This window comes from Numenius arquata, chromosome 16, assembly GCF_964106895.1.
Source record: "Numenius arquata chromosome 16, bNumArq3.hap1.1, whole genome shotgun sequence".
NCBI lineage: Eukaryota > Metazoa > Chordata > Aves > Charadriiformes > Scolopacidae > Numenius > Numenius arquata.
The window spans coordinates 11,493,939-11,509,047 of NC_133591.1; the positions used below are offsets into that span (position 1 = coordinate 11,493,939).

At 44.4% G+C, this 15,109-nt stretch overlaps 1 protein-coding gene across 7 annotated transcripts in view; it reads right to left on the bottom strand.

Annotated features, from left to right (window-relative positions):
* The window catches only part of DEPDC5 (DEP domain containing 5, GATOR1 subcomplex subunit), a 45,471-nt gene that overhangs the window by 1,446 nt on the left and 28,916 nt on the right, over positions 1-15,109 (bottom strand). For 4 of the 7 annotated variants that reach the window (XM_074159822.1, XM_074159824.1, XM_074159820.1 and 1 more), the window contains 10 exons: positions 12,611-12,673; positions 10,866-11,017; positions 10,006-10,083; positions 9,289-9,421; positions 8,339-8,447; positions 7,827-8,051; positions 3,740-3,909; positions 2,605-2,776; positions 1,451-1,511; positions 216-298 (listed from right to left, as the gene is read on the bottom strand). In XM_074159822.1, coding sequence (XP_074015923.1) covers positions 216-298; positions 1,451-1,511; positions 2,605-2,776; positions 3,740-3,909; positions 7,827-8,051; positions 8,339-8,447; positions 9,289-9,421; positions 10,006-10,083; positions 10,866-11,017; positions 12,611-12,673 — 1,246 coding nt within the window. The remainder of the gene's footprint in view (positions 1-215; positions 299-1,450; positions 1,512-2,604; positions 2,777-3,739; positions 3,910-7,826; positions 8,052-8,338; positions 8,448-9,288; positions 9,422-10,005; positions 10,084-10,865; positions 11,018-12,610; positions 12,674-15,109) is intronic. The other 3 variants (XM_074159825.1, XM_074159823.1, XM_074159821.1) reach the window with 1 other exon arrangement.

Consider the following 15,109-nt stretch of genomic DNA (forward strand, 5'->3'; position numbering starts at 1 on the left):
CAAACCAACGCCATTGATTAGCAGCAACACCTTCTGCTTTTCCTGCTGCCTCTCCAGTTTTCTGGTTTGTCTTGGCTGATACAGCTACTTGTCATCTGACTAAAGGACATAACGAGGACCAACATCACTGACACAAAACACAAATTGCATGTAAAATGGTTCTTTTCTTTATAGTAGCCTCCTCCTTGCCCCAGTGCCTGCCAAATGTTGCTCACCTGTGACATGGATATACTGGGGCTTGTTCTCAGCTGGGAAGTTGAATGCAGAGGCCGAGTATTTGTCTTGCACAAATCCAAATCTGAAGAAATAAACACCAGGGAAATTAAAAAAAAAAACAAAAAACAAAAAACAACACTAAAAACCGTAAGAGCCACTCCAGCCAGGATTCCTTCAGCCCAAGGCAGGAGCACCAGGGAAAACCTTGCACTATCACAAAGGCTCCCTTTTCTTATGGCCTGAAGGCAAGAGGAAAGGGGATGAAGAGAGCTGAGCTTGTCCAAGTATCCTCTGCCCCTGCTGGGGCACAGGGTATCAACGCACTGGGCCCAGTGTGAAAGCCTGTAACCTTGTGACTCCACGCTGATCTGTCCTAACTCCTGCCGGAAAGAAGAGCACCAGCAGCTCTGTTTGGGAGGGCCCTGAGCAGCCTCTGACCAAACAGGGCAGCTGCACACCACGAGGGAAGAGTGATAGTCAAGACAGACACTCCTTGGGGTGTGTTTCAAGCTATAACAGCTTGCTTGCTTTTTTTTTTTTTTCCCCATGCTGGCCAATATCCCACACTGAACTCCAAGCAGCTCACCTGACACTTCTGTGCTGTTTGGAGAACGCTTGTGCCTCTTCTGCTTCCTAAACTAACGAAAGCTTATTTCCAAGCTTAAGTCCATTACAAAAAGCAGTTTCTCTATCATGAAAAAAGACTTTGGTGGCAGCACCACCATGAAACAAACTGGCAGCTCAAGCAGATAAACGGGTAAAACTAGATTGAAGTATTCAAACTTTCCAACAATTCCTTCTTAAAACTGGGCCCAAACTCCTACGTACAGCTCACAGCCCAGTCCCCTGCCTATTGTCAATCATTGGTCGTCATCCAATTCAAGACTCTGTTAAGTACATGTGAAGGAAACAACTGTTTCTTCCCAGACAGAAATCCATTTACAGTCTATCTGCTTCTGACTTACGAGTAACAGGGCACCTTCCAAAGGCAATGCCCTCCGCAGGAGGAGAGTATGGTTTGCTAAGGAGTGAGAGGCTATCTACCTGTCCCTCGCACCCACAGAACCACCCCCAGGCATTCTAGTCATATTTTAGTCTAATAATCTGCAATCAGAGCTCAGAGCGGCAGACGGCACAGAACCCCCATGACTCGGGGGCGACTGCTCAGCACAGGTCTTCATCCTACATCGTCCAGGGAGACACGAACCTTCCAGTCATTCTGCTCTGCACATACCTGTACGCTATTGCTTCCTGGAGGAGATGCATACGGTCCCAGTATGTTTCTGGTTCAAAGCCTGAAACAAACAAAAAGGTAACAATTACCTAGTGAAGCCACTTTATTTCCTTCTTTTTCAAGACTTCAGTTTTCCTCAGAAGACCTCTGTGCACTTTGGTTTTTCTAGTGATTTCTTTTAGTCACACTTTTTTCTGTCAGCTGTCCCTTGAATGCCATCTTATTAGAGATGTGTCTTGTACACTCCAGTAGCAGATTCATCCCCAAATTTAGCTTTTGTGTCTCTCAAGATGAAGGAGAGGAACATAATGGGGTGTGTGGGAGGGGGCAAGGAAGGAGAGTGGGCTACTGTGTATCACCAGAGTGCTCTGAAAATACTTAGTTCAAAGTCAGCGGGGCTACAGTGGATTTGTCACTAATTGTTTTACATTTACACCTGGACACCAGGTCAAGGGTTAATGAAAATAAAGAAAACTATCATTTTTACTGTTTTAAAACAGAGCATTTGCTAATGGTCCCTTCTCACAATGCAATTTTGCCCCTCTCTGCACGGGGACAGAGTTCTCTCTGATCTTTGAGCTTCCACCTGAGACTTACCACCACAGCGGCACTCAAAAGGGCGAGGTCACGCTGCAGAAAAGGAGATTGCAGTTTCTAGCTCTTAATCTCATGTGCAAACACTCTTACCGTGAATGTAACCATGGCAACGAAAAAGAGGATGGCAGTCGTGAAAGCCTAATCTCACTAAGGAGGAGAATAAACAAATGCAGGATAAAAATGCAGAGCAGCTGTGGGCAGGGTCCACCAGCAAAACAGACTCTTCCAGTAGAACATCATGTCAAACAGAATAACTCTTGATACAGGCTCTATAATGGTAAGCAACGTCATGGCAAAAAAGATCACTTGGGAGACAATCTTTCCTGTGCCTTGGCACTTCTTGCTGCCAACTCCACACGCTGTTGCCCGCTGATTAACCTGCCACCACGGCTTCCTCCCAGCGCCACCCCCCTGAGGGAGGCTGCTGAAACCTAAAACGGGCCCTTCATCCAGCTCATGCACGTCTGGTAACTGAGGTTCTTCGGGTCAGCTACGTGCCAGAAGGGTCCTGCTTGCAGAAACGCGTACCAAGGGGTGAAACAAAGAACGTTTCTTACCGTCAAACAAATGTTCGCTACCCTCCTTCAACAAGCAGCTAACGTTGAGTGGGATGAACAACTGAGCTCGAAGTGGGTCTCCGTATAAGTAACTGGGCAACGCAAATGGGCCTTCCAAGACTGGAACTAACAAGAAACCGCAAGACGTGGCTTTCCGATGCCAACCCTGAACCTGAGAAAAGATTCAAACAATGAATCATACGGCATATGTCACACTGAAGAAGGGCACTTATGTGCAGAGGAGCAACTCATTCCCCGAGAATAGATCAGACGTGCTCAATTCTCCACAGGCCCAGCTCGCTTTGCACGGCAAGCACATAAGCGTCCTTGTAAGCAAAAGCAGTACAAGCACAAGACACCAGGCTTTCCCTTTTTTTAAGTGCCACATCAATCAGAAAACACTTTAAAATAGGACATTTTTCAGGAACTGATTCAGCCTACTTATCCATCAGTGGCTGAGCACTGCTGCTTTACTGGAACAGTGCAATAGATTTTATATCAAAGCAAGAAACAATCACCTAGTGCTACTTGGCTGGGTGCGGTAAAACCTACAGAAGCTACAAAAGGGAAAAAAAAACAAAAAAAAAAACCTAAAAATGAAACAAAAATGACAGAAACTGCTTGCATTTTCAATTAAAAATGTTTTCAGCAAGTAGGTCTTGGTGTTTTGGGTTGTTTTTTTTTTTTAAAAACCAAACACACTGCTGAACAGGAAGTGCACATTGCCTGGAAAAGCCTTGTCATGAAAGCAATTCCACTGAGATTTAAAGTTTTCAGGTTTGGGGAGAGAAGAAATGCAATGTGAAATAGATTCCTTTCCACAGACCCAGCCCAGGGCTTAAGATTTGCCTAAGGGGGGGTGCTTAATGTCGCCTTGACCTGTGCTGATCTCTGCATACTCTGCACGAAACCCAGCAGAAGTACACCACCCTCCTGCGTACAGAATGACTACAGATAGCATGATAAAGGATGGCCAGATGCAGCAATGCTAACGACCATCAGTAAAAATTACTTATGGAAATAAGGGCAGATCCAACCCACTCTCTCTCCCCTAATGCTCCTCATCAGCTTCACATGACAATGTCCCCAACGGTCTAAGGGACAGAGAGGCCACCCAGAAGACAAGGACTCTTACCATCTCAAAAAGAACAGCTGCAGTCACTGCCATCCAGTGTAACTTGATTTCAAAGGCAGCATTCAGGGAGAAATTGCCATGGTAATAACAACTGCACCACTCCAAACGGTCAGTGCGGTTATTCACATCCACATCCAGCGTCACCGTCCGTTGCTCAGGCACGGTGGCAGCTACGCCGCCAAGGAATAGGGGTATATTTAAAAGATGCATTAAAGAGAGGGTGGGAGACAGAATGAAGAGAACAGAAGAAACAAGACAAGCTATTTGAAATGAATTTGTCCTCCCACCCCTCCCCAAATATTTTTGGGCTAGCAGAATAGTCCCAGAATGCTGCTCATCCAGGTCACAAAAGACAAAAAACTTAAGTATTACCCATATCAGGAGTCTGTGCCACAGAATTACCTCCCCGAGCAGCAAAAAGACCTATCAGCTGCAATAATGAGACAGAACCAAGAGTAAAGCAGCTAATCAATAAGCAACTGGTGCCATAATTAAATATGGCTAGACAACACCAGCTCCTTCGTACCCAAGACATTTCAAATTGGTTTCAGTATTTCTACATGCCCTACCAGAACTCGTAACAGGGGGCTGTTACACAGCGCAGCACCATTCCAGGACTTCCCACAGCTAAAGGAGATCAGAAGTTAAACTTCTTGTTTCTTTAACCCCATGTAAATATCCCACGTTACCGCATTGCTAAAACTGCACATCCAACACTTTTTGTAAAAGCATGAGAAGTCAGCCAAGACTCCTGCAGCAGCCTCAGGATCACTGCAATACCTTCCATCGCTTTGCAATAAGTGCTGGGATAGTGCCCAAGATCCAGCTCCCTCTGTGCCCTGGCACCCGTGAAAGAAAATCTCAGATATGGGGCAAGAGAGGAAGAGAAGCACAGAAAGGGGAGGTGACCTGGCTGGTGTCATACAGCAAAGCCAGGGACAGAACCCAGGTCTCCTGACTTTGAGACCAAAGTCCTGCTATGAACCACGTCGTCACTGTCAACTTTTCTTTAGGCAAATATATAATTTAACATTTCTATAATGTTAAAAATTGACACAAACCAAAGGGTTGCAATGCTACTTATTGAAAAACCTTTGCCTTATTTTTATTGCACGCATAAGGGATGGATATTGGTATTTCTTGCTTAAGTAGAGGAAGATGTACATCCTTTTATATGGTCGGCTTTTAAATGACCTTATAATTTAATGGCTTAATGGCATTAAAAAAAAAAACAACGGTTGAAGTTCTTCCTCAAGGTAGATGGAAAGTTTCCACCTTCACTTCTACAGCCAGTTAGCTGGAGACAGTTTTCAAGGTTATAAGAAAATCCTTTACATTGCTATTACTGCAGCCTAGGAACCAAAAAAAAAAAAAAAAAATCCAATAAAAATGGAAGAACATCACCCAGTTTTGTTCTGTAAATAAGATCCATTTTTATCTCTGGGAAAATGTATCGTCTGCAATTTCTGAGTTGGTCTGGTATTAGACAGACCACCATCTTGTGATTTTCTTTTTCCTGCTCCTTTTCAGTGGAATATCACTGTGAATGCAACGCCTGTGGTTAGAAGGTTACGGTGCCAGTTTTGTAACAAAGTATGTTGGAAAACAATACCCCAAAAGCTGTAAAACGAAAGCAGCTCAGTCAGGTAGATGTTGGTCATTAGCCAAGAGGTCAGTGATAACACCCCAGCCCAGTGTGTGCCCAAACCAGCACCCTGTGAAGAATGAGCTCCCTGCTCCCTTTGACTGTTCCTTTTTCCAGATCACGCAGACTCCCCACTGGGGCTGGAGGGTCTCTCTCCACCTTGCCTGCAGCTGTAACTCACAGGCAAAGCAGCAGGAACACAGTCCAGCCAGAGAAGCTAATCAAAAGGACCTTAAAAACTGGTGACAAATATCCATGTGTCTGAATTTTGAAGCTTCAGATTAGAAACACCTCAATTTTAATAGAATAAACTCTGGCTTCTGTAGATCTGATTTTCAGAGGACTCACCTGCTTCCCAATTGTCTTGTACCATTGAGTATTTAACTAATGATTTATTGAGGGAATCGGAGAGGAGCAGGCAGGTTATTCTCCAGTCACAGACTACACTACATACACGACTACAATTGCTAGTGCATGCATTGCTATAAATCAAAAGGGACAAGATTAGGTATATCACAGTCAGAATTCCACTGGGAAGGGAAGAGGGACAATCATTGGGCAAGTGACAGGGGAATTGGGAGGGATAAAGATTTTAGAGGGACATGGAGCTTGTTCCAGAGCTCCCAATGCTTGCATGCAATTTTATGCCACAGCCTGACATTTAGGGAAGGTGGGGAGGGGAAGAAATAAAAACCACAACCAAATCAAAGCCAAGAGAGGAACAAATGAAGTCACGTGGACCAGAGGTCATCTGGGTTTAGTAAAGCTCCTTGCCTCAGATGAACTGGTAAAGTTCTTTTTGGAAGATTGTTTAGAAGAGGGACAGCACAGAAACATCAATCAAACCGGTTCCTTTGTAAGAAAAAGTTCCACGCTCGATTTTTCTCCAAGAAACTATTATTCCTGGAATAACCAGACTGCATGTGAGTAATCTGGAGGCATTTTTCATTCACCCAAGGACTGCAAATTAGCTAAATAGTAGAACGGACATAATTCCAACTGAAATGAAAAGGGAGGGCTACACAGGTGTGTAACTACATCACATGCTGAGGGAATACACTCTTCCCTGGCCGGCGTTAAAGAAAAGGTGAGAGGGGCACTAAAGCACCCTTCTTTCTTTGCCCGTTTCCCCAGGTGCAAGAAGACTGAGTCTCAGTCTTCTCATCTCACAAAAGAGGACAGACAGAGAAAAGTGGTTTCCTTGGGCTAGACAGTGAGTAAGGGATCAAAGCAGGAAGAGGATCTGGCCCAAGCGCCTCCAGCCTTCAAATACTTTCACGCCAGCCTACGTTCAAGGCTTCAGCTCTGGCCAGTCGTTGAGCTAACGAGGTTGTACACGAGCCAAGGCAACAGATTGATTGTGTGACAGGGAAAAATATCCTGCATATGTTGGCTTCAGGGAATTAACTGTTAGTTCAGACTTCCTATCCCTAACGCTTTCCCATTTCTGATGCTGTTCCTCTTCAAACAAGGTTCTCAGAGATATACAAGGACTACTGTAACTTCAGATTTAAGAGATACTACACCAGCAGTAAGTCACTTCTCTTCAGAATGTCAAATATACAAAACAGGAGAATAGCAGAATTTTTCTTTTTATCCTTAATTGATAGGCTTTTAAAAGATGCATCTAAATAAATCTGAAGTTGCAGTTCCACAGCAATGATTTTTCTCGTAATTTTAAACGGGGAAAGAGGAACAAAAGCAAGTGACTCAGGCTGGCCTGGAAATGCAACAAAAAGCTGACGAAGCACCACAGTCAGTCGTGCAGCCAGTGTGTTTCACGGGCTGTTAGTGGCAGTGTTATACTTCACACATTACAGAACTTTAGGCGTCATAACGGTATCTTGCCCAGCAGCAAGATCTTCTGTATGCAAGCCCTACTGCTTCCACACCGCAGGGATCATTTGTAGCTGGGCTTCCCAGACTTCAGTATAAGGATTCCAGCTATACGCGATTCACATTAGCTGGGAAGCCTCCAGCACTTCTCTGACACACCTGGATCTCACTGTGGCTTTTGCCATGGAGAAGCAACAAGGCACGTGACTTCAGGTATGGTTTGGTGGCTCTGCTGTTCTCACAACTTATCCCCCCACGCTCATCACAAGTTGTGAAGAGTCTCTCTGGATGCGCAAAGAGACAAAGTCAATATTTTCCCCTCCAAATTCGAGAGGATGACATGGGTGGGACTTTCAGGAACAAGGAATATTTTAAAAATAGTTTTTACCGTATGCCAGTACTCAGAAGCAAAAATTGCCTGCTCAGCCAGTGAAACACACCCCCGGCAGATGTGAACAACTCCACGTGCAAGACACATGTAAGGCCAGCATGAAATTTGCAGCTTTACTGCTGGTCCACGTGAGATCATGCCCTTGGCTGGCTGCTCTTCCCCTTTCAAACCATCCCCTTGAACTTCCCCAGCTGTCACCTGTGCTGTGCATCTACCTAATAGTGCAGCTGCCTGGCTCCGTCCTCCGAAACTGCGGCTAAAGGAACTGTGCCTACTTGCATAGGAGGCTGGGCGGCTGGGCAGCCAGGGCAGGAAAAACGCCGGGATTTCCGAGTGCAGGAGCTCTTCTGCCACAAAGGCCACCTCAAACCATTTCCTCTGGAAGGCGGAGAAGTCATCCATAGCAGCTGTGTGCCACATAGCAGGCTGCTGCATGCCCACTGAGCAAAAAGCAAAGGGAAGGAAAGATCGCAGTTAGAAACAAGTGTTCAAGACCAAGAACGAGATGTAGTTCTTTCTGAAAAAGGGGAAGGAAAAGAAAAATAGGTTATGTTGTCTGCAATTCCTTTTTTTCTTTTTTAAAAACAAAAAGGCTGAGTTTCTTTGACTCTCTTTAGAGCAGTGGTTTTGGTTGCTCCCACAGTGCATTGCTGCTGCAGCGCCCATAAGAATCAAGTGATTATGCAAAGGGATAATGAGGAAAGTCTTGTAATAACACAATGCTGACCTCGGTCTGCTTCTTTGTCCACAACAATCTTGTAAAAATAAAAGCCATAAATAAACGTTCGTAAAGCTTCTCCAGATGCATGGACAATAAGCTGCTCTTCTAGCATTTTCTGAACAAAAAAAAAAAGAGAACAGAGCAAACACGATAAAAAAGGAGAAGTCACTCTTCCAGTTACATAAAAAGGTTGCTAGAGAACGTTAGGAAATAATTTTCTTTTTCTTGACATCTTTTTGTCCAGATACGTGCCTAATGAGAATATCAGCAATGCTACCTCTTGATACTCAGTGAATGTAGCAAGTCCTTATCTCCCTGAGAAATTGCGTTTGACCTTTCCGCAGATGCTCCCTTCCTCCCCTACCCTGCTCTGATTCTACAGATGGATTTATAGGAAGGTAAGAATTTGAAAACAGTCTAGCTTCTCTGTTAATTGATATGGGATCTCAGCAGAGGAATGAACTCCAAAACATTTCCAGCCTTCTGCCCCTGACACAGTTTGCCAGGGAAGGAAAAAATTCAAGAACACAAGCAGTGTATCTTCCCTAAAGCGTGTATACTTCAGCATCCATAAAAGAGAGGTCATGTGCTGGTTTTATTACAACTTCATTAACTAATTATCAGAAGAAAAACCAAAACTAAGATCAAACCAAATCACAGTTGTGCCTTATAATGGAGAGTTCTTGGTAACTACTAGCTAATTGGAGGTTATACAAGGAACTGTCATCATACGTAAGTGGAAAAGACAATATATATTACTACTGAAGAGTATGTTGCCATTTTGTGTTAGGAAATCCAAAAAATGTCCTCATTACCTTATATTCGGTTGAACACTGTTTTGAATACCTATCAATATGCGGATTTTAATAAGAAACAGAAATCATTGCTATGCTTTCCTCTACAATTCTACTTTCTTCACAGAGTGAGGTATTTCTGGCCCTCGATAGTTCTCTTACCTGCATTATGTCGATGGCCATGGCCTGGGTTTGCACCCCTTCCACGTTATTCACCAGCCAGTGCACAACTTCTGCACTGATGAAACAGTACGGAGAGAGGCCCTTCTGTTCCGAGAGCAGCTGGATCCCTGTGCTGAATCACAGCAAGTCACACATGTTAACAGGGACTGACTGGGAGTTCTTTTAAGTTACAAAGACAAAAATCACTGCTGGGGAAAAAAAATAAAGGGAGATAAAGATACAAGAAATACACATACCCCCAGAGTGACAAATCACTAGGTTCTGATAACAAGATGAAGAGCTGATATTGACAGCACTTTAGTGTCTTACTGAGAATTCTTGCTTTGACAAGATTCTGGGATTCTAGTAATTAAGTCTCTGCAGCAATACTCGTACCTCAAATCCTATAAAATTCCTTGTTGGAGATTGGAACTGAGTAACGAAAGGAAAGTTAAAACTCCTCCACAGCTGACAAGGGGCTCTCCTTTGAGTGACTCCGTGCCTCATGTCTTCTTACAAAACATAGAATCATAGAATTGTCTAGGTTGGAAGGGACCTTTAAGATCATCTAGTCCAACCATCAACCTAACAGATAAAAAACCATCACTAAACCATGTCTCTAAGCACTATGTCAACCCGTCTTTTAAACACCTCCAGGGATGGTGCCTCAACCACTTCCCTAGACAGACATTAAGCAAATTTATATTAAAAACTCACGTGGGGTGTTTCATGGCTTCAAGAATCTCTATCAAGGTGGAGGAGGAAGTCAGAGTGCTTGCTGAACTCTGCTGAGAGCTGGGAAGTAAACAGAAGCATGTTCAAAAAAACCAAGGATGCTGCCAGATTTCTTCAAATACGTACATTTAAGAAAAATCCTCTCTTTTCTCTTCCCAACAATGACTTTGCCACATTTACTTCCTTTTTCATCTCAAGAAGGACAACTACAAGCATCAGACCTGTACTTTCCCCCTGAGGTGGTCAGGTCATTGCTATATTGACCCAGTGCACACCGTATTACATACAGCCGCACTCAGGAGCAATCGAGAGCAAACATTTTGAGGTTGGGTTGTTTTTTTTAACTGTAATATACAACCGCAGGAAACAGGTGCTAATACAGTTTATTTTTAATGTTGCTTCCTCCCTGGTGCCTCTCCTCCAGGTTAGAACCACGTGGAATTCATCAGCCCACTTGATCCAATTAGACCTGCAGGGCCCCCCTTTGCTGAAACAGACAGAAGACAGATGCCAAGTCGAAGCCCGGTTTTCTGCTAACAGATTTCAGAAGCGGAATTTCTTCATTCTTCATTTCTTGAAGAATGAACCTCTTTTTGTGGGTGGGGAAATCAGGCTTCACGTTCATTTAATTCTGGAAAACTGGGTTGCAAGGCTTATTTTACTACCACTCTTTCTGCATGTGGAAATGCTGCATTAAGGTCTTGTGACACGTGCCTTCTAGTGCTGACAGACACAGCACATCGTGTTCTCTCAGGCTCCTGTTAAAGTGCCCATTTCTTGACACCAGAAAGGGGGATGTAACTGAAGAGAACTGCAGTGTAGCGCTGCTCTGCTTTTCTTACCCGCCTTCTGCAGCACCAGCTGTGGTATATCCCTGATCCGCAACATTCTGGGAGCTTCCCAAGGGCTGTGTGCTGCCCCTGTCCGGTACCTGCCCCGTGTTTATCAACGTGTTGCCGTCTGAGGTTGCAGGAACTGATTGATCTATAGAGACCTGCAAGGAGCAAACACAGCAATATCTTTATGAGATGTATGATGTAATACATTCCCCATTTTCTCCCCTCCCCGCATCATCTGTACCTCAGCTCAAGTTAGTTAACAACAAGCAATACCATAAGTCAAGCACAAGCATACGCAGGAAGGATAAACAGTGTCTTAGTTTTGTCACCATTACAGAGCTACTGACAAACACGAAACTCGGACCCCAGTAAAGATGAGGATCACCAACCCAGCAACAACTGCGCTGAGAGAACTACTGGCAAACCAGCAACACCAGTCTCAACCTGACATTTTCAACTTGAGTGAATAACTGTGATTATAAACACACAACGGACAGAAGGGGAAGCTTAATCACTATGGGAAAGTAGTAAGCAGTTCGATAAAATAGTTTCAACTGTAACTCTCAGACAAAAAATATGCAAACGTATCACACAGATTTCAAGTTTCATAATGCACAAAATCAGCTCATCTTCCTTCCTTTCTTAGGGTACTGTCGGGAGGCTGGTTGGCACCCACCCACACCTATATCGCCAAGACAACAAGAACACTTTCCTCCCGCAGGAACACTTGCACTACTCCAACGGTAGACTGAATAGTTCACAAAAATTAGCATAAAATCATTTCAGAAAGAACATGAATGCTGAAAGATTCAGCAAAGTACAGGCTGTAATTGCCATCTGTCATTAACACGTATGGCTTAGGAAAGGCATATTATATAAAGCTGGAGAGGTGGGGGAGAGAACACGAACAGCAGATAACTCAGTGACTCAGGCTGGTGTAAATAGAGGGCTGATCTGCCATGATGAACACACAGCATAAGCACAGCTAAAAATCCCAAAGCTGGGAGTTTGACTTAGGTCTGATAGCCAGACCAGAGTCCTTTATTTACACCATTTCTTATATCCCAAAGATCTCTCACTCTGCAATGACAGATGCCCCTTTTTTGGGCAGCCAAAAATGGCAGATGCTCCAACGCGGAATCTACAGTCCCCACAGCCAACTAAATCCAGTCTCCCTCCTCTGAGCTCACTTCAGCCAGCAGGACTTCCTATGGACACACTGCGTTATTGCTAACTCCTAACTGGTGTTAAGCGTACAAACAACTTCTGTCACCATGATTCTTTTAAATCAAGATGACACCAATATTTTCAGCCCTCAGTTATTTAAGAATCCAAGGACATGACTTGGATCTCACCAGAGCCACCTGTCAGTCAAACAGCACAGAAGAAATTTAGCCAAGAACGAGATGAGTAAGCTGTTGCCATTTTGTTTAGCAGGGGAAGATGGAAAACGAGTACTTACTGAAACACAAAGAGAGACGCTTCAGTAGTTGACAAGACAATACTGCAAAGGACAGTAAGGCAGGGCACACGAACAGCCAAAGCACATCACAAATATTGGGCGGTGGAAGGAAACAGTCGCATCCACCACCACCAGCCACTTCCTCCTGGCAATGCCGGCATCTCCCTCTCAATGAGGGGATCTGGGAACTAACACAGGCTCCCCACGTGGCAAGCTCAGGACAACAAATGCTCTCCCTCACCTCAGTCCAAAAGCCAGAGATGACAAGACCCCATTCAAAACTAACCTGTGAGTAGAAGGTTGAAGCTGTGCGTGGGCTGCGAACAAAATCCATAAAGAAGGCCCCATCCTGAAGGCATCAGAGGAAGTAGGCCCATTAATGGCAACAGGAACAAGGAGTTGAAGAAAAGCAAATACAAAGTTGTGCAAGTATGAAATGACCACAGAGAGAAAGTATGAGGAGAATGCAAATCTCAAACAGACCCAGAATGTCAGGTGCAGCAGAATGCAGAGCATCAGGATCTACTCACACACATACCCTTACTTTCTCTCTATAACAAGACATTGCTCTTCCTTAGCACAGGTGCTTCTCCAAAGTTTTGAAAACCACATTGATCAGAAACCAATTGAAACCACAGCCTTCCCCCGACACGTCACAGGAGAAAGGCTAGAGCACGCTGGTTTCAATTCCAAATGCAAAGGTGAACAGTGACACAGAAGCCTGTAGAACCGCATGTGTAATGACAAACATCCAAAGAACAGCTTTTTTTTCTAGTCTGTCAGTCCTTCAAACGATAAAGGGGGAGAGGCACAGAAGCTCTTTTCAGGAAGCACACTCTTCCTCTCAAGTGCAGGTCTGGTATGGTGCAAAGGAAGGGGAAGAAAAATTCATCACAAAGATCTTTCCAACATTGTGTTTAATACTTCATGCAAAATTAAACAGACACTGCCTGTGCCATGTTCTCCACCTGCTTGCAAACCCTGGGTGAATTTATCCCCAGCTGCCATTCAAAGATGTGTCAAGATTTTCTTATCACATAAGACAATGCAGCGGTTTTCATTCCCTATTTGCAATTCTTTATTCTGTTCCCTAGGCAAAATATTCTGTCTAGCCTGCAGTTAGGATGACGCTTACCTTGGTATGTACTTATAAAGCATTTTCTGGAAAGAATCAACGCCAGGGTTACATGGCTGGCTGCTTCCACAGTGCAGAAGCAGAGCCAAGCACCCTGTATCCACGAGGACCAATGACTTCCCAGATTACAAATTGAGCTAACTCACTGTGTTAAAATCATACCGTATTCCCCAGGAACTGGCTGAAGTGACTTGTCAGTTCTACTCTGAAACAGAGTAAAGGTGGAGCCAGTGGCTCAGTTTTGTTTTGGAATAACTCCAGCATCAAATAGGATCCTAGAAAAGCACTTGCTCCCTTGGCTGCTGACAGAGCACACAGCTGTGATGACTTGTCAGTACTCTGGCTGCAAGTCTCCAGACGGCCAACAGACATACCCGTGCTTCTGAGCCCTAAAGGGGTTGTGTCGTCCTGGAAACACAAGGCATACACTTCCTGATGATTCCAAGTGAGCACAAAGTTGCCCGAGAAGGCTACCTGTCCACCGGCACCTTCCCAACAAGTGTCAGCCATCCACCTAGAGATCCCAGCTGCTCCTCTCCCAGACCCCAGACGTAAATATTAACTGGAGTGTTTTCTACTCTAGTGTGAAAGGCTTCCAACTGATAATGCACTCTTCCAGATTCTCCAGTCATCTCTCCAGAGCAGCTTCGGAATATAGTTACTTTTAAAATTACACAAGATCTCATTTGCGTATGAGCCCTAGCTGGTAGCACAAGGGCTGCTACTTAGTTTCCCACACACTGCTATCGCTCAGGAAGCCAATTCTGCTTTTCCCCTCTGCCCTGCTGAACAACTGCACACAACATTCTCCTCTCCTGCATCCTACGTGGAATTTTCACCAGTTTCACTAGTAGAAAGAGACATCTACAATTTCTGTATTTGAAGAGGAAAATTTGATGAAGTTGATTTTCCAAAATGGTAGAAGAGAATACAAAGCCTGTAGTTTGCAAATGTGCCTCAAGTCAGTTTCTGCACCTACTTTTTCCAAGCCTACCAGGACCTGCTCCACAATCTCATCTGTGGTTTAGAGACACGCTCATTCTACATGTAGGTGTCTACTATGAAGATGACTACAGTTACACCATCGCTTAAACCAGCAATACCCAGGTCTCCAGAATAACACAACGCTTGTCCCTGCTGGTGGCAGAAAAGGGTGGATGTCAAAACACTAGCTGCTAAGAAAGAAACACTGGAAGAGATGGTTAAGTTGATAGTGGGGAATCTGAAAAGTTTTTTTTTGCAATACTTCAACCATTGAACACAAAGACAGGTCACACATCAGCGCTGTATCTCCGCTCAGTTCCTTGTTACCCCTCCCGAAAAACCTTCATGCCAGAATACAGAAAAATAATGAAATATTTCTGGTTGGATTTGGAAGTGGAGTTTCTGCTCTCCTGGCACTCCCAGGATAGTTGACAGGAAGGCCAAGGGATAGCACAGTCTTTTCTTTAAGTGTCTGAAGAAGCTTCAGGAGGACAGTTTTCTCCAGCCTGGAGCCCAGCCAGTGAAGGAATGGCACCTAAATCACTACCCGGGAACACATCCTCTACTCTACGCAGATGCAAGTGACTGGAGTTCCTGCTGTTAAAATTCCACTGAAGCTTCACAAAGTCATGGTCTAGAGCTTGATTTTGCTCTTAAAGACAGCCT